The sequence below is a fragment of the Anabrus simplex genome, chromosome 5, assembly GCF_040414725.1.
Source record: "Anabrus simplex isolate iqAnaSimp1 chromosome 5, ASM4041472v1, whole genome shotgun sequence".
NCBI classification, from domain to species: Eukaryota; Metazoa; Arthropoda; class Insecta; order Orthoptera; family Tettigoniidae; genus Anabrus; species Anabrus simplex.
In genome coordinates, this window is record NC_090269.1 from 343,103,830 (window position 1) to 343,125,052 (window position 21,223).

Here is a 21,223-nt window from a genome sequence, read left to right on the forward strand (position 1 = left end):
AGATCCCAGGGAATCACTGCAGAGGTGGAGGGAATATTTTGACCATTTTCTGCATGTAAAAGGAAATCTTCCTAGTAGTTCTGCGAACAGCCTAGCTCATGGGGAGAAGGAAAATGATGTTGGTGTAATTATGCTTCAGGATGTGGAAAGGATGCTAAATAAACTCCATTGTCATAAAGCAGCAGGAATGGATGAAATTAGACCTGAGATGGTGAAGTATAGTGGGAAGGCAGGGATGAAATTGCTTCATAGAGTAGTAAAATTAGCGGGGAGTGTTGGTAAGGTACCTTTAGATTGGACAAAAACAGTAATTGCACCTATCTATAAGCAAGGGAACAGGAAGGATTGCAACAATTATCAAGGTATCTCATTGATTAGTGTACCAGGCAGAGTACTCACTGGCATCGTGGAAGGGAGGGTGCAGTCAGTCGTTGAGAGGAAGTTGGATGAAAACCAGTGTGGTTTCAGACCTCAGATCGGCTGTCAGGATCAGATTTTCAGTATGAGGAATAGGCAGTTCTGTTTATGTTCCGTAGATCTGGAAAAAGCACATGACAGGGTACCAAGGGAAAAGATGTTTGCCATACTGGGGGACTAGGGAATTAAAGGTAGATTATTAAAATCAATCAAAGGCATTTATGTTGACAATTAGGCTTCAGTGAGAATTGATGGTAGAATGAGTTCTTGGTTCAGGGTACTTACAGGGGTTAGACAAGGCTGTAATCTTTCACCTTTGCTGTTCGTAGTTTACATGGATCATCTGCTGAAAGTATTAAAAGGCAGGGAGTGATTCAGTTAGGTGGAAATGTAGAAAGCAGCCTGGCCTATGCTGACGACTTGGTCTTAATGGCAGATTGTGCCGAAAGGCTGCATTCTAATATCTTGCAAATTGAAAATAGGTGCAATGGGTATGGTATGAAAATTAGCCTTTCGAAGACTAAATTGGTGTCGGTAGGGAAGAAATTCAACAGAACTGAATGTCAGATTGGTGATACAAAGCTAGAACAGGTAGATAATTTCAAGTATTTAGGTTGTGTGTTCTCCCAGGATGGTAATATAGTAAATGAGATTGAATCAAGGTGTAGTAAAGCTAATGCAGTGAGCTCGCAGTTGCGATCAGCAGTATTCTGTAGGAAGGAAGTCAGCTCCCAGACAAAACTATCTTTACATCGGTCTGTTCTCAGACCAACTTTGCTTTACGGAAGCGAAAGCTGGGTGGACTCAGGATATCTTATTCATAAGTTAGAAATAACAGACATGAAAGTAGCAAAATTGATTGCTGGTACAAACAGGTGGGAACAATGGCAGGAGGGTACTCGGAATGAGGAGATAAAGGCTAATTTAGGAATGAACTCGATGGATGAAGCTGTACGCATAAACCAGCTTCGGCGGTGGGCTCATGTGAGGCGAATGGAGGAGGATAGGTTACCTAGGAGAATAATGGACTCTGTAATGGAGGGTAAGAGAAGTAGAGGGAGACCAAGACGACGATGGTTAGACTCAGTTTCTAATGATCTAAAGATAAGAGGTATAGAACGAAATGAGGCCACAGCATTAGTTGCAAATAGAGGATTGTGGCGACGCTTAGTAAATTCACAGTGGCTTGCAGATTGAATGCTGAAAGGCATAACAGTCTATAATGTACGTATGATGTATGTATGTATGTATGTATGTATGTATGTATGTATGTATGTCCATCCAGGGTCAACACTCAGTTTGCCGTGCGCGTAGAGGCACGCGGCTGTGAGCTTGCATCCGGGAGATAGTAGGTTCGAATCCCACTATCGGCAGCCCTGAAAATGGTTTTCCGTGGTTTCCCATTTTCACACCAGGCAAATGCTGGGGCTGTACCTTAATTAAGGCCACGGCCGCTTCCTTCCAACTCCTAGGCCTTTCCTATCCCATCGTCGCCATAAGACCTATCTGTGTCGGTGCGACGTAAAACCCCTAGCAAAAAAAAAAAAAACCACTCAGTTTGAAATGAAACTCCATTTCAAGGTAAGAGGCAAGAGACACTATTCCAAGACAAGGGAAATCAAACTCCCCGTGAGAATAATAATAGTTCTAGAAATGTTCATTTCTAATGATTGCTTCTCTCCCTCCCTCCCCCCGGCCAAAAATTGGCTATGCATACCAGCATAGTAACACTCATACAGTATGTTAGGCATTGAAATGCAGCAGCTCTCTCTCCAGCAGGCCCGGGAAATCGTCTCCAATGAGTACCTGGCTCAAGGCCGAATAAATAGCCATTGGATATAGAAGTCATGGCATGGAGAAAACACGCACATGCGCAAAGGCATGGAAGAATACACTAGAAGCCAGACAAACCTCATAGAATAATCGTAGTGACATCACTGAGGCTTTGAAGAATACATCAGCTGAATAGTGATGGGTGAGTGGTCACAGAGAGAAGAAGCAGGGCAGTCCAGAAAAAGAAAATGGGCAGATGATGGTAGAATTCATCATCGGTGAGTAGTGTTCATTTCACTATGCGCTCTTACCTCCTGCAGAGGTAAGGCCTCCTAGTGTGTTCTTGTGATGCTGAATTCACTGTGGCCCACATCCTAATAGTGTGTGCCGATTTCTCTGGCCTAAAATGGAACCTTGGTCTGCAGGTGACACTCAAATTCATACTAGTCGATAATGTGAATCCTGCTGATCTTGTCATTCGCTTTATGCATGAAAGTGGACTAATCGAGTGGTTCTAAATTTCAAGTTATTCAGTGTCCTTTTAGGCTTAATAAAATCACTTTCTTAAAATCATTGTAAAGTTTCTACGTTCAATAAGTAGTTTTAAATTTATTTTCATTTTGTTTCCACTTATAATTTGTTGAGAGGGGTTGGTTATCTTATTATACTTCCTCTTAAAACAATCACCACCACTCACAGCTTCTAACACCTCCTCGACAGTAACTCGTGGAGCAGCTCCTGCAATTGGATCGTTGGTGTTGAGCGTTCTTATGTTCATAGTGACTTGTCATAGACTAGGAATTCTTGTCCAGACAAATGTTTTCATATGATGTGATGAACAAGTGTTCCAGTTAAGGTGTCACTGCATCTGTCATTTGAATTCTTATCAGCCTTCCATAAAGTAGAGAACAGATGCTGTTTGTAGCTGGCCCTAACCTGGGTTTCAGAAAAGGCATTTCCTGCACTGTAGGTCCATCATCCTCCTAAAGCCTCTCATCCACCCAAAGCTGTTGGTTCCTTTGGGTTGTCGAATTATTTTCTGCCACACAAAACACGGCATTGAGACACTGGTTGTACAGTCTAATCCATTTGAATTCCATCTTGTATCAAGTAGCGAATATTTAGTAATAAACATAAATATTGTATTTAAGCAGTCTGCCTATTCAATATATATATAATTTATTAAATCTGGAACATGTTTCTTCTCCTAAGGGACATCCTCACCTAGAATATTTCACACAGTACATCAGATACAAAATCACTAACAGATTGGTATGACATAAATTAAAATATACTTTTATACACGAGGACTTTTAAAACAAATTATTTGCAAACTTGACTAAAGTTCCGAGCCATGTAGTCAGTAATATTGATGTGAATTGATCATAACATTCTTGTTGAAAAAGTCTGTAGAAACTAACATTTGCATTCATAAAATGAATTATGTATTGAGTAGGCGAACCGCTTAAATACAATATTCAAGTTTATTCTTAAGTATTCCCTGCTTGGTTTTATGATCAATACAGGTTTTTAACAAAAATTAAGCTGTTAAAGCTTGTTACATGTAATCCATCTTGTATGCTATACAGTTGTTTTATGTTTTATCCTATTCATAACTTTTTCATTTGTTTTTAATATTTTAGTTGGTTTTCTATATTGTTGTACGAACAGATTCACTTTGAAATAATGATTGTTTCTTTTTCTAGGTTTTATGTAATATTCGTAATGAACTTCGTGTGTTTGAAGCAGTTGCCATGTTACCCAAGAGCAGATTATGTAATCAAATTCTTAATCCCATGAAACATGATTATCTTCTTCCGAGTGTTGAACCAAGAAAACAGCACTTAGTCCTGAAGGTACAGTGAGTAAAAAGAAAAAGTTATTTATTGCTGTATTATTAATCTTTGTTCTTGTTTTTTAAAATGACACAGTGCTGTCACTAATATGTTGATGGTTATGAATTTCATGTTTTTGGTCCGTATTGAACAATATATAAGTAATAATAATAATAATAACTTAAATGTTTCCACCTTTTCAATACAATATATTCACAAAATTACAAAATTATACGGTACTAGTTTCGACCCATCTAGGGGTCATCATCAGCCGTATTGGAGCAAAGATCATTTGTGGCGCCACAAATGATCTTTGCTCCAATACGGCTGATGATGACCCCTAGATGGGTCGAAACTAGTACCGTATAATTTTGTAATTTTGTGAATATATTGTATTGAAAAGGTGGAAACATTTAAGTTATTATTATTATTATTACTCACTAATATGTTGTACTCGCCTTATTTGCATAAGAAATGGTTCCAATCAAATCTTGCTTCTCTGATTGTCTATTCATCAAGTTACAAATTTATATGAATTAAAATGATGAACTGGTGTTCAAATATGCATAGAATATGAGGAACATATAACGATAAAATAAACAAAGATAAGAATAAAGGTAAACTCACCAGATCTTTGGGATCATGTTGCCATTGATGTTTTCACGGCCCGTACTTACAGACACGATACTGTATAGGCTTTTTTGGGCTTATGCCGTGTCAAGAAAAATAAGGTGAAATTCTTTACGTTTCGCAGAGAACTGTGCTCTCTCGACTGTCCACGATAAAGGCTTCCTAAACAGTGACTCTTTAAATTTAGACATATAATAGAAGTGGTAATGGTACATTCATTTGCCACCAGATGGCTCCCCGTTCGTGGCACAGCGCTAGTGTTCGAAGCGGAAGCTGACCGAACCATCAGAATCAGTCTAAGAGGTTCACATAACGTGTACTTAACATATGACAATAACAGGTGTATGTCATTGACAAAAGCCTGGAATGTAACATCTGGCGATGAGGAACGTACGAATTCGGAAAACACCCAGATGAAATAACAATAGTGAAGCGACAGGGAAGGGAACTAGCTACATAAATTCTTAATGGCTGGCAATCAGGTATTACTTAATTGATAGCCAGTGTTCCTATTGAAATTGTTAGGATTTCTACGTATTTCCACAGCTTCCCATATAATTGTGGACCTGTAGTGTCTAGGGTGGGTAAGGGCTCGAGCATCTTGGAACATGTCCGGCTCCATGACTAAATGGTTAGCGTCATGGCCTTTGGCCACAGGAGTCCCAGGTTCGATTCCCGGCGGGGTTGGGAATTTTAACCATAATTGGTTAATTTCGCTGACATGGGGGCTGGGTGGATGTGTTGTCTTCATCATAATTTCATCCTCATCACGACGCGCAGGTCGCCTACGGGTATCAATTCAAAAGACCTGCATCTGGTGAGCTGAACTTGTCCTTGGATACTCCCGGCACTAACAGCCATACGCCATTTCATTTCATCTTGGAACATGACATTATGACCTGACGATAGAGCGTGCTCAGCTATTGCCAATTTGTCTGGTTGGTTGAGACGAATATTACGCTCATGTTCCTTGATACGGGTACCAATGGACCAGCATGTTTGGGCGATGTAAAAGTGGGGACAATTTGTCCTTGGTCTACTCAGACTGTGAGCAATTTTAGTGGCAGTGCCAAACATTGTTTTTATGTTGTGTTTGCGGAGGACCTTGGCAATTTGATCTGTGGTGTTGTGAATGTAAGGCAAGTAGGTAGTTCCCTTCACTTCTTCCTTCTGTGAGCTTTGCTTGGTCGTTTCTCTGGGATGCAGGGCACTATGAATCTGCAAATCGCTGTAACCATTACCCTTGAACGCGACTTCGAGCGTGTCCTTCTCCACCTGGATATTTGATGGCTCACATATTCGTCTTGCCCTCTCGGTGAGTGTCAAAAACATATCACGTACCTGGCAACTTTCCCGATTTAGGCGGGAGACTCCCGATTTTCGACAGTTTTTCCCGCCTCCCGATTATTCTATTATTTCTCCCATTGTTTGATGTGATGTGCTTTGTGAATTCTTTTGCCATTTATCTCTGATAGATGGGGATTACTGCTGCGTACCGGTATCGAGTATAACACCCTGCCTGAATATTGGCGGAAAGTAACAGGGAAGTTAGATCTCGCTCTTCTTTAGCATGCTATTCCTCTGGTTCATAAATTTTCTGATGTACTGGTACGTAACACACTGGATCATAATAGTATTCCAGCTGTTCGATCCCTACTCTGGGCAGAGATTGGAATGAACAGTGTGCACAGTTAAACGGAATAATTACACAGGAGTGTTCACGGCTGTCTGCGTCCTGGTCATTCTAGCTCTGGAACTTTGAACTAATACGTTGACACCGTATTATTTTCATTAAAAGTAAGAAAATGTGCTGTTTTTCATTTTTTCGAATATTTCATATGACAGCGTTGCTTTTAATCGCAACATTCGTACTGACATCATTATAATGACCTATGTTGACACTTCAGTTGGGAAAACTGTAAGGACAGTCTTTCTGAAAATTCCGTAGCAAAGCACGAGTACATCAGCTTGTTATTTGATACAGATAGCATTGCGCTTCGCATAATCACACGGAAGCTTGATGCAATATATTAATCTCTGCATTTGCTAACTAATGCATCTAAGTGCACGACTGATTCACACATGTGGAGCATGAATTCATGCTATTTTGGAAATATTATCAGACTGATCATCTCACTCACATACTTCCTGTGAGGAAATAGAGATGTGTAATTTTTAGCGTTGTAGCCTTGTATAGCAACAGTTGGGCTTTGAGACAATAAGTGTTATAAATATATAATAGTATTGTACAGTGCTAGACGTAGAATAAGCAATTTTGACCAATAATGTATCTCCTGATTTCTCCTGATTTTTCCTGATTTTCATATCAAAATCTCCTGATTTTTGGATGTGTAAAGTTGGCAGGTATGATATCAGATGTAAGGCTTTCCAGGCGTTTGCTCTATTAACCAGCGTTTCGTCTTAGGTCCGACACCAGACTCGTCAGAGTGGGACGTGTCAGACCCTACCCACTGACGCTGGGGTATATGCCTTGTTTTTGTGCTGGATGGTGGTGGTAGGAAAGACGGCTCCTTAGGACGTACTGTCTATCGTAAGCCTACCCACACTTCAAAACTCTCAGAAGAACATCTTACGCAAATTGAATATTGTATCTGTCAAAAGCTCAAAGAAATGTTCCCTACACTCTTAGTTAATAAGTGACATCATTTAATGAAAAAAGTGACTACAAATTTGAATCTTTGACTACCAAGTTCATCTCAGACTTCAGCAAAGTTTGGAAGTGTTAAATGTATTTTTTAAATGATTATGTTTGTTGAGTCCTAACTCGTGTTTGTACAATTAGATTACTGTTTTAATTCACCCTCCATGGGTTGTTTTGATAATGACTGCCAAAATCTGAACTTGTGATTGAATATATATTCACTATTTTATTCCCCCGTTTTACTCTTATTTAATCATGATGTTATAATATTTTGTGTAATGTATGTGTGTACTTATGCCTATTTCTCACATTTTGGCTGAAGATGATGCTAAATAGCATTGAAACTAGTTCCAAGTAAACATGTTCTTTAATTTAAATTATCTTGTTAAATAGAGTAGTGATGAATGGGGTTATGTCTTCTTCACCCCATTTTAGGAATTCATTGTAGATTCCATCTTCTCCTGGGGATTTTGCATTCTTTGCTTCCCTAATGACTGCTCTTACTTCACTGGGTAGAATGGATGGTATTTCTTCTTTAATGTCCTCTTTTGGCGTCTTGTGACATTGTGTGCCATTTTGGGAGTTACAGTATTTGTATGTAATTTCCTGTAGAATTCTGTTATTTGTGTCATTATCTGTTCTCTCGTGGCTTGTCTTTTACCATTGCTATCTTTCTCTCCCAGTATCCCATGTTTATCTGGAGTTAATTCCTTCCAAATCTTCTTTATTGATTTTGCATTTTCCACGATTTATTTGACTATTTCCGTGTTGTGGTCTCTGATGTTTTTTCGGATTTCCCTTTTCGTTTGTTTATTGATTTTCTTTATATTCCAGCTTTTTGCGTTGATGTTTTCTTTGCCTTGTGGTTCCAAACATTCTCTTTCTTCGATCAGTCTTTTGATGCTATCCTTTAGTTTTATTCTATTTCTTCTACTGTTTCCCAGTGTCGAGGATTGCATGACTGAGAGGGATATGCAGTTTATGAGCTCTGTATAATATTGTTGTGCCTTCAGATCTGTTCGTTGAGCTCTTGGAGGTTGTGTTGCTTTTGTATATTCGGTTCGATCTGTACTTCCGGGTTTGGGGTCGTTTTGTTGAAATAGTGCCTCTTTTCCTTCTTTATTCTCATTTTCAGTCGGACCATTCTGTGGTCTGTATCCAATTTTAGACCATTGATTACTTGGGTGTCTTTTACCACTTCTAGGTTATTGGCTAGGATGTAGTCTATTTCATTTTTGGTTTTTCCATTCGGAGCAATCCATGTCCATTTACTTTCCAGGTTTTTCTTGTAGACGGTGTTAACAATTTTTAATCTTTGTCCTAGTGCAGACTGTATGAGCCTGTCTCCCCTTTCATATCTTGTTCCATATCCACATAGGTTCTTCGTCTTTGTAATCCTTTTTCCCTTCTCTGGTGTTGAAGTCACCAATTACGAATGTTCTGTGTGTTTTGTAGTTGGTTAGTGTGTCTTCTAGGAGCATGTAGAAGTCTTCGATCTCTTCTTCTGTGCTTGCCTCTGTGAGTGCGTATACATGGATTATTGTGATTATGATGTTTTTTTTATTTTTATGGTGAATACCATGATCCTCTCTGAGATTCCTCTTAATTTCTGAATATTCTGTTTTAAATGGCTTTTAATTATGAAACCTACGCCTTTTTGTCCTCGTGTTTCCCCTATGTACTCGTAGCTAAAAATGCAGCCAGTTTCTTTTTCTATTATATCTTCGCCGTATTGTCTGACTTCACTGAGGCCTAGTATATCATATTTTATGTTCTTGAGTGCATTTTGGAGTTCCATTTCCTTGTCTTCCATTCTTAGGGTTATAATGTTCAATGTATCTAGTATTAATTCATCCTGGTTGCATGATGATTGTTTGTTCTCTGAGGTTTTCCATTTTCCTTGCCCCAATTTTTTAAGTTTGTGCCATTCCAGACTATTTATTGGCTGTTCAGCATCATTGTTACCCTTGTCCCTTTCTTCCTTAGCTTTCGGTGTGAGTGATGCTTGGATTGCTGTCTCATTTCTGGTGAGATTATCATCTATGTAGATATCTTGTCCCCTTAGTCTGTGTTTGTTTCTGACAATTTTTCATTTTATCAGAGAAGTGTTCAAAACTGACTTTCACTATCCCTCTATTATTTTTGTCCTTGCCGACGTGGGTTGTAATACTTGCTGTCACTCCTGCTTCTACTCTGTCTAGTATTTTGTCGTTCAATTTGTCTCTTTTGTCTTCTTCATAAAATAGTTTTTTGCTTTTGATCACTACATTGTTTTTCTTTTTGCCCTCTGTTTTTCCCATTCTTCTAGGATATTTATTCTTTCAGTTAGTGTATTTATCTTTTCTTGTGTTTTGTTGTTTGCATGGGTGATTTTCTGTTCTAAGACATAGTATTCATCTCTTTTTCCGATTTTGTTCTTTATGCATAAAATTTCTTCTCTTGTTTCTTGTTGGAAGTCTTCACTTTTTCTCAGGTTTCTTAATTCTAATAGTATTTCAGCAAACATGCCTTTAATATCATTTCCTTGGGCTAGTATGTTGACTACGGGGTCCTCTTCTCCAGAGCTTTCCGAGATTGGTATTTTATTGATACTCTCTTTGTGTTTTTTGTTTTTAGTCGCGGGCTGTGTTATGGGCGGCATGTTATCTGTTTCATGTTTTGGGTATTCTATGAGATGATCTTGTTGTCCTTGTTGTGTTCTTGTGGGGCCTTGGAATATGTTACAAGGTATCCTTTAACGCGTGAAAGCTTTCCTATTCCTGGGTAAGATCCTTAGTTCTTGTTAGTAACAAGATTTCACGGATGTCATGTTTTGGTCTAAGTGTTTGGTCTGCAATTGGTCTCCCTTCGTTGTCTTACTTTTGACTTGACTTCACATCTACCTGAGGAAAGTGTTTTCTCTGACTTATGAAAGACCTTTTTAATTAATTTTGTAATTGTCTGACGTCTTTGCATTTTTTTCGGACACCTTGCCTTTAGGTACTAACCATATCGTAACTACCGGCAATGAACAACAGCCCACATTCGCAGAATAGCCACCGGTACATCTATCACTTAAGGAATATTCAGCAATAATTACAGCTGTAAATTTTACCTGGAGTCGAAGGCTGGGTAGCGCATGTTGGCATTTAGACATCACATTCAGTTTATCTTGATCTCACAGTAGGGAGTGTCAGTACATTTAGCACTATATAAATACATTTCAGTTCTAAGGGAGTTGGATTTTGGGCGTGTAGGGCGTCGTTGCTCTTGTACGTTGATTAACGTGCAAATAAAGCTGAACACCGTATACACAAAAACATATCGACTACCGTTTCATTTTTTGTTTGCGCGTACGTTGTACAATTCCCTGTTGAATTGTGCAATAAGCTGCAGAATTTGTCTACCTCACTGATGGAATTCTACCATACCTCAGCATGACTGCACATTGGTTGAGTAGTTATTTACCTCATTCTTCGCTCACTGCCAATTATACATAAGATATATCACCGCATGGCAACTTGACATCAGTAATTACATCCAAACCATTGGTCTTACTTGCAGAAATCACCAATTTTCCAGAGCAGCACTTTTTCACGTTCTTTACCGCCATTTTGTTCCTAACTACTTCTACATTCTCATAGTCTATTGTGGATCAGACTGATGATCGGAAAAAAACAGTGAACTGTTTTCTAGGTTTATCTAGTGTTTGGATAAGAAAATAGTGCCTTGGAGAGGCTAGATGGTTGTAAATTTTGGAGCTCAGTCTCCTAGAGTGTAATTGAGTGGAGCAAAGTGTAACTTTGGAGCTACAAGCTTATTCTGCAAATTATTGTATACCCGAATTTTGATTGATCCTGTTATGTGAGCCGACGAGCTCCTCAGTTGTTGTTGTTTATCAAAGTTTAAATCAAAAGAAAAAAAAAAGAAAGGAAAGAAATAAAATTTCAAATTTTAGTGTTTTAAATTATGCTTTCATCTTTTGTCTGTCCACCCTTTCATGCCCGCACCTTCTTACACCTCTGCAATCCATGGTATTCCCATAACAGACTCCATTTTTACAGTTGTAATGTCATAATTTCTTCAGTATGAAAGCATAACATTCTCAACTGTTGAAAGTATAAATTTCAGTGAGTTAGTTTTAATTATGTTGGTAGAGAGCTATCTTGAACTGCCCCACAAACTCTTCTGAAGTCTAGTGGTGTACTTCTGGAACTGTCTCAAACTCTCCCGAACTCAAATAGCAAGCTAATCACATCTTGGATTAAACTCAGTAGCAGTTTGGAATTGTGGTGCGATGGTCTCTAGCAGTAAATAAAATCATAAAAATTTGTTCTAAATAATCATCGGGGCTTGATTGTATCATACAGTCACATTTATTTTGTGTCACTTACTACTATTTCACTTGTAAAAAGTGGAAAACCAAAGTGGTTCATGCCAGGAAATAGAAGATTTTCTAAACAGGCATCATCTGTTAGTGTTGCTTCTGAGTGTAGTACTTATTCCAGCATTGGTACACATAGTTCCAATATTCCTCAAGTACAGAAAAAAGTTTAAATCCGTAAGTGTACTATTATCTTCAGTATGGTTTTAGAGAAACAAAACAAAACAAAACAAAAATAAGAAAAGGATCTACTTTGGAACAAAGACCTATGTGTATTTTGTGTTACGATGTTGTGTCTAATGAATTTATGAAGTCTACCAACCTCGTGTAACACTTGAAGAAAGAACATTCACAGTACAAAAATAAATCATTGGAATTTTTTAATTTTATTTAGCATATGGCTTTTACTTCCAAGAGTGTCCCCAGGACATGTTCAGCTTGCCTGATGCAGGTCTCTTTCTTTGACACCCATGGGCGAACTGCACATCTGTTTGGGAGATGATGATGTTAATGAGGTTAGGAGAGGGGGAAACTGTATGTTTGTGCATAACCTACTCATGTTGAATAATACCAAACGGTCTGCTCAGGGCTTAACGTCTCCATATGATGGATGAATCACCATCAACAGTGTCTTAGACCCTCACTCCATTTGAACACTGCCGCCAGGTTTGGAATTGAATCCTGGCTTTTGGCACGCAATCTAGAAATTATAAATTGATAAGTTGATGTTTTTAAAACAGAATTTGAAGAGATCAGCGAAAGATTGACAAAATGTCAGATATATATAATGGTCACAAAACAGGGTTGAATTTTAAAATGTTGCCAAAAACATCCTCAGCATCAATAAAAGAAAAAATCTGCACCAGGTCACTAAACAAATAAAGACAGGATTACGGTTTTAGCATGTGCTAATGCTTCAGGCACTCATAGGCTGGAACTAATGTGCATAGGAAAATAAAAATCCCTAGAACTCTTAAAAATATTGCCGCCACTACCTTACCAGTTTATTGTAGAGCTCAAAAATGTGCTTGGATGTCATCGCAACTTTTAAAGTTTGTACCAAGCGTTGAATAATTTTTGAAGTCTAAGGGATTGCCCGGAAAAGCAATTTTGTTGATTCACAATACCCCACCACACCCAGGGAATTTGGAAAGTGCTGATATTGTTGTTCGGTTTCTGCTCCCTGATGTGACGAGCTTAGTTCAACCCATGAACCAGGATGTTCTGGAAGCATTCAATTGCTATTATCGTGCGTTTCTGGTACGATCTATTCTGAGTGATTGTGAATTATCTGGTAAAAGTCTTACGGCTTTGTTGAAGTCTATGAACATGAAACATGTGATTTATTGGTGTGTGCAATCCTGGGAAAAGATTACATCAGCAACTCTTTGTATTTCCTGGGATAAACTGTATGAAGGGATTTTTTCGGAGGATGAGGAATATTACAAGTGATGAAAATCATTTTTCGTCCGTATTGAAAGGTTCATAAACTGTATATAGGATAATATTTTTTGTTTATTTCAACCTATTCAATACATTACAAGATGTTGGCATTTACTTTAAAACATTATTCAGATGAGACATGTTTCGCCTCCTACTGTGAGGCATCCTCAGTCATTATCAAAAACCTTATTATTTTACCAGGCATCTGGTTAAAGATATTAAAAAATGTGTTTGATGATTATAAGAGAGGTAAGATTTACGTTTGTTATAAACATGTTCATGAAGTAACTAAATATCTAATATATTGATAAAAACATATGTAGTTCTTTGTTGAATAGGACTTGTTTGATTGTACTATAGTAAAAGAAGGTGGCTTGAAGCCGTAGTCATTAATAGATGTCTAATACATAGTGGAAGGCATAAAATTGTATATAATGTATTAGACATCTATTAATGACTACGGCTTCAAGCCACCTTCTTTTACTATAGTACAATCAAACAAGTCCTATTCAACAAAGAACTACATATGTTTTTATCAATATATTAGATATTTAGTTACTTCATGAACATGTTTATAACAAACGTAAATCTTACCTCTCTTATAATCATCAAACACATTTTTGAATATCTTTAACCAGATGCCTGGTAAAATAATAAGGTTTTTGATAATGACTGAGGATGCCTCACAGTAGGAGGCGAAACATGTCTCATCTGAATAATGTTTTAAAGTAAATGCCAACATCTTGTAATGTATTGAATAGGTTGAAATAAACAAAAAATATTATCCTATATACAGTGGATGAGGAATATGACGACAACTTTCAAGAGGTGATGAAACAAATTCCAGGTTGTGAGAATGTTAACCAGTGTGAAGTAAACAAGTCGTTACAATCAGATGCTGAACTTGATCTAACAGACCAAGAATGAGTGGATTCGGTGTTACTGCCAAGGGTTGAAGCAGACGACTCCGACCTTGACAATAGCACTTCTGAGAATCGATTTACTGCAGATGAATGGATTTAGTGCATTGGAGGTAAGATTGATTTCAAATTTTTATTAAAATACCGTACCACATGCTTTAATACAATACTGTAACAAAATTACTGTATAAAGTATTCAGTTCAGTAGTAACAAAAGATATTGTTTCATTATTTCATATTGCTTTGCACTTTGTTGAACAAAGCAATGAATCTACACCAGCTGGTGTATTGTAATGAATTGCAGAAATGCCAAGTATTACGATTCAGTCTTAATTACGAATTAGCCATCACAATTACGCCTTTACGAATCACATACCACAAATTATGATTTTTTTGTTGATTTTTAAATCTAGGTGTATGAAGTGTTCCAAAAAGATACACAAGGAATGCCATTACATTTTGAGTTCTCAGAACGTTATTTTGGGATTTCTCATTAATAAGTTATACCTCTTTTCTGTTCCTCGTTTAAGAATATTTCAAGTTTTCACCCGCCGAACGCAGTGTGTGCTTCCAGAACCGGAAAAATAGGCACCTGTGAAATGGTATATATTGCGGAGTTGTCTTTGTTCGTCACATCACCAGAATTCCATGCAAGTATGCGAGTTCTTTTGTCTTTGTGTTGGCGGCAAACTGGTGACGAACGCCATTTCATTGTGGATACTGTGTGCGTGACTGTTGAAGTATTTATTTCAATTTTGGTTGTCAAATGTACATATATTGCTCTTCTAGGATATGTGCTAATCGTGTGTTACAAAATGCAAAAGGTTTGAAATAGTGAAGCGATTTCTTGTGCAGGAAAATACGTGTGGTGACGTTACCATGATTAGTGACGCTAATACAAAAATAGTTCAAAAATTTAGAGAGGGAATACTCCAAAGAATGGCCCTGTTTACAGCGTTCTTCAAAATCTCATTCACCCGTGTTTTGTAGCGTGTGTAGCCGCGATTTTTCAATTGCGCATGGTGAGGAAGAACAAGAGTGAGTTCCGTGGTAATATGAACACAGAACTGTTATGTGCTCTATTAGTGCAGAGGATGCACATTACATCAAAAGGAAAAGCATGTCGCCAGTGTACGTTTACCAAATAGTAACTACAAGCTGCTAAGGGAGCAACTACAGTACTCAACAAAAGAAATGATCACTCAACCTCCACTCAGATATGTACTGCAGATCACCTGTTACTTTAGCAGGTAACAATCATACACTCTTTATATGCCAATCTTTGAATATTTGGTTGAATTGTATGATTTTCATTGATTTTTCAATGATACGTAATTTAGTAAGATCTCAAAAAAAAAAAAAAAAAAACCGGGCCCCGAACGGCTGCATTAAGAATTACCTTTCTTGAAAGTTGGCTTTTCTGGTATTGTAACTTCTGAAAATATTTACCACATGTCGTCCATAAAACACTTCAATGATAGTGGCTCCACTCCATTTATTTTGGATAAACAGGGTTCTACTGTACTTATATATTTTTTTTCTTCAATTCATTAAAGATTTTCTTTCCATCTTACAAGGTCTAGACTTCTCATCTGAAGTACTTTTTCTTACTGGTAACTTGTCAAGTGTTTAGTTTTCTTTGGGAATATGGAAAGGATCTGATCATGACTTTCATAGATATAGAAAAGGTATATGATAGTGTACCCAGAGGGAAGGTTTGGGAAACTAAGGTTAAAAAGAGACTCAGAAGAGAAATGTTAGAAATGGTGCAAGTAATGTGCAACTGTGTTAGCAGAGTACTGACCCCAGTTGGAAAGACAGAATGGTTTAGGAATAAAACTGGACTAAGACAGGGGAGTGTGCTTTCACCTCTTTTGTTTATTATGGTCATGGATGAAATTGTAAAGGAAACAAAGGAAGCCTATGGATACAAAGAGATGCAGATACTGCTATTTGCAGATTGTTACCTCTACTACAGTGGTAACACCAAACAAGGCACAAACACAGTTAAAAGGGGAAGGTAAGAGCACAATACACAATATAAGAAAACACTACACACTCGGAAAAACAGTAGCTGACATTACGCGGATCTCCAACAAAACATGTACATAAATATCAGTAGGGCCAACTAGTGAACAATAAACCGGGAAGATGAAAAAGGCTGGGAACCTACCAAAGGCATGGACATGGCTTAGATGGCGGATTCCGAAATAAATCGCCGTGATCCTTAGATTTGAAAAATATTATTTACAAAATAATTTTACAAATACATTTCAAATACAGTTCCAAGTTACGAGCTATAAGTTCAATGATATACATAGCTTATTTCGTAGCAGTGTAAATTCAAATTTCAAATCAACTATACATCTAGTTACCAATGCAGTTGTACAATGCAATTTACAGTGATGTGAAAAAGTTTATCCAAAATCTAACGTACTTCAAGTGATACAGAACTACCAGAGGCAAACCCCAAGGGTAATAATATTAAACTACATTCTACATATTTTAGTGAAACAAGAAATAGGAATGCCTCGGAAACAAACAGGTAAGCTCAGCTGAAAAACTAAGGCGTCATAAGTAACTAATTTGGTGAATCTAGGCGAGGTTAGGGCAGACTCCTGTGTGAAAAGCAAATCGGAACATTACCGAAATTTTAGCAGGAACGGAATTCAAGAGTGCTTACCCGAGGAGAGTGCCATCCCGGAAACGGGGGGAAGTCAACCAGATAGGCTGCTCGCAGACAGATAGACCAAGACCGATAGATTTCAGGATACAGAATTTATTCGACCACTGCCTCGCTCACTATATATAGGAATTTCCGGCCTTGGAGGCAGCCAATCAGCGTGCACGAGTTCCCTATCGCCACCTAGACTCACCAATCACAACCTTACTTTCGATCGCGAACTTTGACAAACATTCTAGAATACGACTCTGTGTTAGCAGAGTACTGACCCCAGTTGGAAAGACAGAATGGTTTAGGAATAAAACTGGACTAAGACAGGGGAGTGTGCTTTCACCTCTTTTGTTTATTATGGTCATGGATGAAATTGTAAAGGAAACAAAGGAAGCCTATGGATATAAAGAGATGCAGATACTGCTATTTGCAGATGATGATGTGATCTTGGGAAAGGACAGCAAAGAAGTGCAACAACTACTAGATGTAGTGAACGAAAAAATTGAGAAGTATGGCATGGAAATCACTACAAAGAAAAGTAAGACTATTGATGATGTTGAGAGGGAAAAGACAAAGAAAGGACACAATGAAAATTAGAAGTGAGAGAGTGGAAATTATGGACAGCTTTTAATACCTAGGAAGTGAATTAATGCAAAATGTTAGGGTGGGCATGGAGATTAGCAGGAGGGTACAGCAGGGTAATGCATTCTACCAGAGTATAAGAAAACTTGTTTGGAGCAAAGAAGTACCAAGGAAAAGTAAAGGAATAATGTACAAAATGTACTATGTACCCATACTGACTTATGCAGCTGAGACTTGGACTTCGACTAGCAGGCAAGGGAGTAGAATTCAAGTTAGCGAGATGAAATTCCTAAGAAGTATGATAGGAAAGACAGAGTGAGAAATGAATATGTTAGGAAGGAATTTGGGATAGGAAAGCTAAATGAGAGAGTTGGAAAGAGTAAACTAAGGTGGTTTGGACATGTAAAGTGGATGGAGGAGAATAGAAGTCCAAGACAGATGCTGGAGGCAAAGTGTGAGGGCAAAAGAGCAAAAGGAAGACCTAGAACAAGATGGATTGAATCAGTGAAGAGCGGCATAAGAAGACTAAATTTAGACTGGGACAAGATCATGGAAGAGGAATGGTGGAAGGAAAGAGGAAGATAGAGAAGTACCATAATACCCCGACCCAGCAGGAGCTGGATAAGGGGAAATGATGATGATGATCATCATCATGAATGTATCCAGGCCCTTTTTTTTTTTTACTTCAGTTTGATTTTATGTGTTTCTTCCACAATTTTATTTACTTAAAATACTGAGGCCAAGATAAGTTGAACTTGTTTCTGTGTTGATGTTACTCTTATTTGTGTTATGTTTTGCTGTTGGGTCACTTACTTGTATTCTTCTGGGTATTTCTTGTGCCGGTACAAATTGCATCCAACAGTATGAATTTAACCTCATTTATTCAAATCTCATTCATCTCACTCTTCGCAGTGGACTTTTAAAACAAGCTCAATTGTGCCTTAATAAGCCAGAAATAAGCCTTTCCAACTTCCCTAGAGAAATATACCTCAAAAGAACAAGAGATTTGTCTTGTAACATGAAATATGACTTTAATGGCTAATTTGCTAGCTTTCCGATACTAATTGATGAATTCAAAGAAAAGCCATTGTAGTGAAGTTTATAGTCAATTATTGTATCTTAATATGATGGCAGAGGTGGAAAATTCAAATGTGTTTCATAATGGAAATCATGAAAAATTACACAAAATCATTGTGATATATGAATCTGTAAAGTGTAAAATAAAAGTTAAAGGTTTTCACCTATTCATTACTGTTTGTTGTAACCTAAAAAAGTTACATATATTCGTTGAAACTAGTTTCAGTCTTACCAGAGACCATCATCAGTCAAAATCAAAGTAAAAGCAAAACATAAATAAATAAATAAATAAATAAATAAATAAATAAATAAATAAATAAATAACAAAAAAATATATAAAGCAAGCATGAAATTCAAGGCAAGTAAAGATTTATTATTTATGAGTATTCTGTAAATCTGGGATTTTTAGCATCCCAGCTGGGACACTTTTTTCTAAACCTGAACAGTCATGGCTTTCCAGGACTATGGAAATCCTAGATCCACACCAGTCAGGTTTCTGGTGCAAGCACAGTATATACACTACCTTACTAAACATGACAGAAGACAGGTTATTGATGAACACATGTAACAATACCACCGCTATTGGACTTCAGCAAAGCATTTGATTCTGAAGACTGTGAGTTACTTCTGCTCAAACGTTATTGCCTAAGTTTCTCCAACAATATCCTGAGTTGTATGGGAGTATATTTATATGAGCATCAACAATGCATCGTTCAGAGTATCTTCTCAGCATGACATTGTGCAAAAGAAACACACATTTTCACTTTGCTTCAAAATTAGTTGACATACTGCTCAAAAAATATATCTGATCACATTTTTAGGTAGCAGCAGTAGTAGGATTTATTAAAAAATAAATCATCCGTCCTCCGGTGATGGTGACCATAATGGTCCAGAATACATAATACATAACTTACAGTAGGTACAAGGCGTGTTTTTTAAGTAAGGGCCGCTTTGTTGTAGACACTAGGAGTATGCACTCACGCGTCACAACAAGCACGTGCCTTGGGAACAGTGGTGCTCAGTTGCAGCTCTATTGCTAACCTGTACGATTCTGTCCTGTGCTTGCTAAAATGTTCAAGATTATCGACTCGCCCACTCCGTGTGAGGTTCAATCAGTGATACGGTTTTTGTCGGCCAGTAACCTGTGTGCTGCAGACATTCACCGACAGATTTGCAAAGTGCACGGTGCTAATTCTATGAGAGAAGGCAAAGTGTGTAAGTGGGTACGAGACTTCAGAGATGAAACTGAGAAACAATGTGTATGTGTATTGATGTGTATTGATGGGATGGACCAAAACCTAGCATTGTGTCTTAGTTATAACTGTATCAATATGGATCTGTACAATGAAGTTTGTAAATTGTAATTCAAAGATGGCCGTGACAACGTCTGTGGTGAGGTCTGCTCCAGTCGTCCATCTCTGATCATAGATGATTTGATGGCTTCACTTGAAGTGAAGATTTGTGAGGACAGATGCTGCACAATAAGAGCTCTCTCAAACACCTTTCCTGATGTGTCTATGTCAGTGCTTCACAAAATTGTTTCTGAAAACCTAAACTTTAGGAAACTGCTCCCGTTGGGTCTCTAAACTCCTAACTGAGGACCACAGGAACAAAACATTTGAGTGTTCAATGACGTTTTTGATTCGTTATGCTGAAGAAGGTGACGGCATGTTGAGTCAGATCATAACGGGAGACGAAACATGGGTTTTGCATATCACGCCTGAATTGAAGCAACAGGAAATGAAATGGAGAGACACATATTCGCCTGTAAAGGTGAAGGCCAAACAGACTCTGTCCCAGCACAAGATCATGGTGTCTGTGTTTTAGGATAGGCATGATGTTTTGTTGGTCAACTTCGTGCAACGAGGAACCACTATCAATGCGGAAGCCTACTGCCAAACCTTGAGAAAGCTACACAGAGCGATATAAAACAAAAGACACGGCATGCTGACATAAGGAAATGTCTTTTCTCAGCGACAATGCAAGGCCTCACACTGCAGCTCAGACCCAAGGTTTATTGGAAACTTTTGGCTGGGAAGTTTTAGACCACCCACCCTACACCCCTGGCCTTGCGCCGAGCGATTACCATCTGTTCCGCCACCTCGAACATCACCTTAGCGGCAACCACTACAATGATGACGACGAAGTGAAAAAGGCAATGAACTCTTGGTTATCTGGGCAGGCAGCAAGTTTCTACGAAGAGGGTATTCAAAACTTATTTGTGAGGTATGATAAGTGTTTAAACAATCTTGGCGGCTATGTTGAAAAATAGAGTAAAGTATGTAGAATCTGCAAATAAATGAGGTGTTTGAAAATAGTCTTTCGTTGTGTAGTTATTTTCAAACGGCCCTTACCTAAACACGCCCCATATTTATAACTAGCAAATGTACCCATGCTTCGCTGCGGTATTCTACATTGTATACGGATATCGAAGTCAATACTGTGCATGTAGTAAATGAGATTGCTTTAAAATTGCATGTCTCTTAGCCTTATCCGAGAAATAGCATGGGGTGGTCCCCATACGTTGTTTCCCATGTCAAGTATGGGCTGCGGAGTTGTGATGATAACGGCAGGCTCACTTGCCTACTGCCATTCACAATCAAGTTGCCAAGTTTACATTATAATTACAGGCCCCTTTGCCTACTGCGCGGTCACAATTGATTTGGGGAGTTTGTTACAATGCCAAGCCCCTTTCCTACTTTCAGACAGATTACAGTTGAGTTTTTATTATAATAGCAGGCAACTTCCCTACTACCAGGTAAAATTGAATTGTGCAGTTATCATTATAATGACAGGCCCTTTTTCCTGCTGCCAGCCAGCTTACTGCCAGTCACACAGAATTAGTGA

The 21,223-nt window shown here is 38.1% G+C and overlaps 1 protein-coding gene across 3 annotated transcripts in view; it reads left to right on the forward strand.

The window, feature by feature from the left end:
• The window catches only part of Setx (Senataxin), a 491,296-nt gene that overhangs the window by 272,629 nt on the left and 197,444 nt on the right, over nt 1-21,223 (forward strand). For all 3 annotated transcript variants that reach the window (XM_067147633.2, XM_067147634.2, XM_067147635.2), the window contains exon 10: nt 3,897-4,046. In XM_067147633.2, the coding sequence (XP_067003734.2) occupies nt 3,897-4,046 (150 nt within the window). The remainder of the gene's footprint in view (nt 1-3,896; nt 4,047-21,223) is intronic.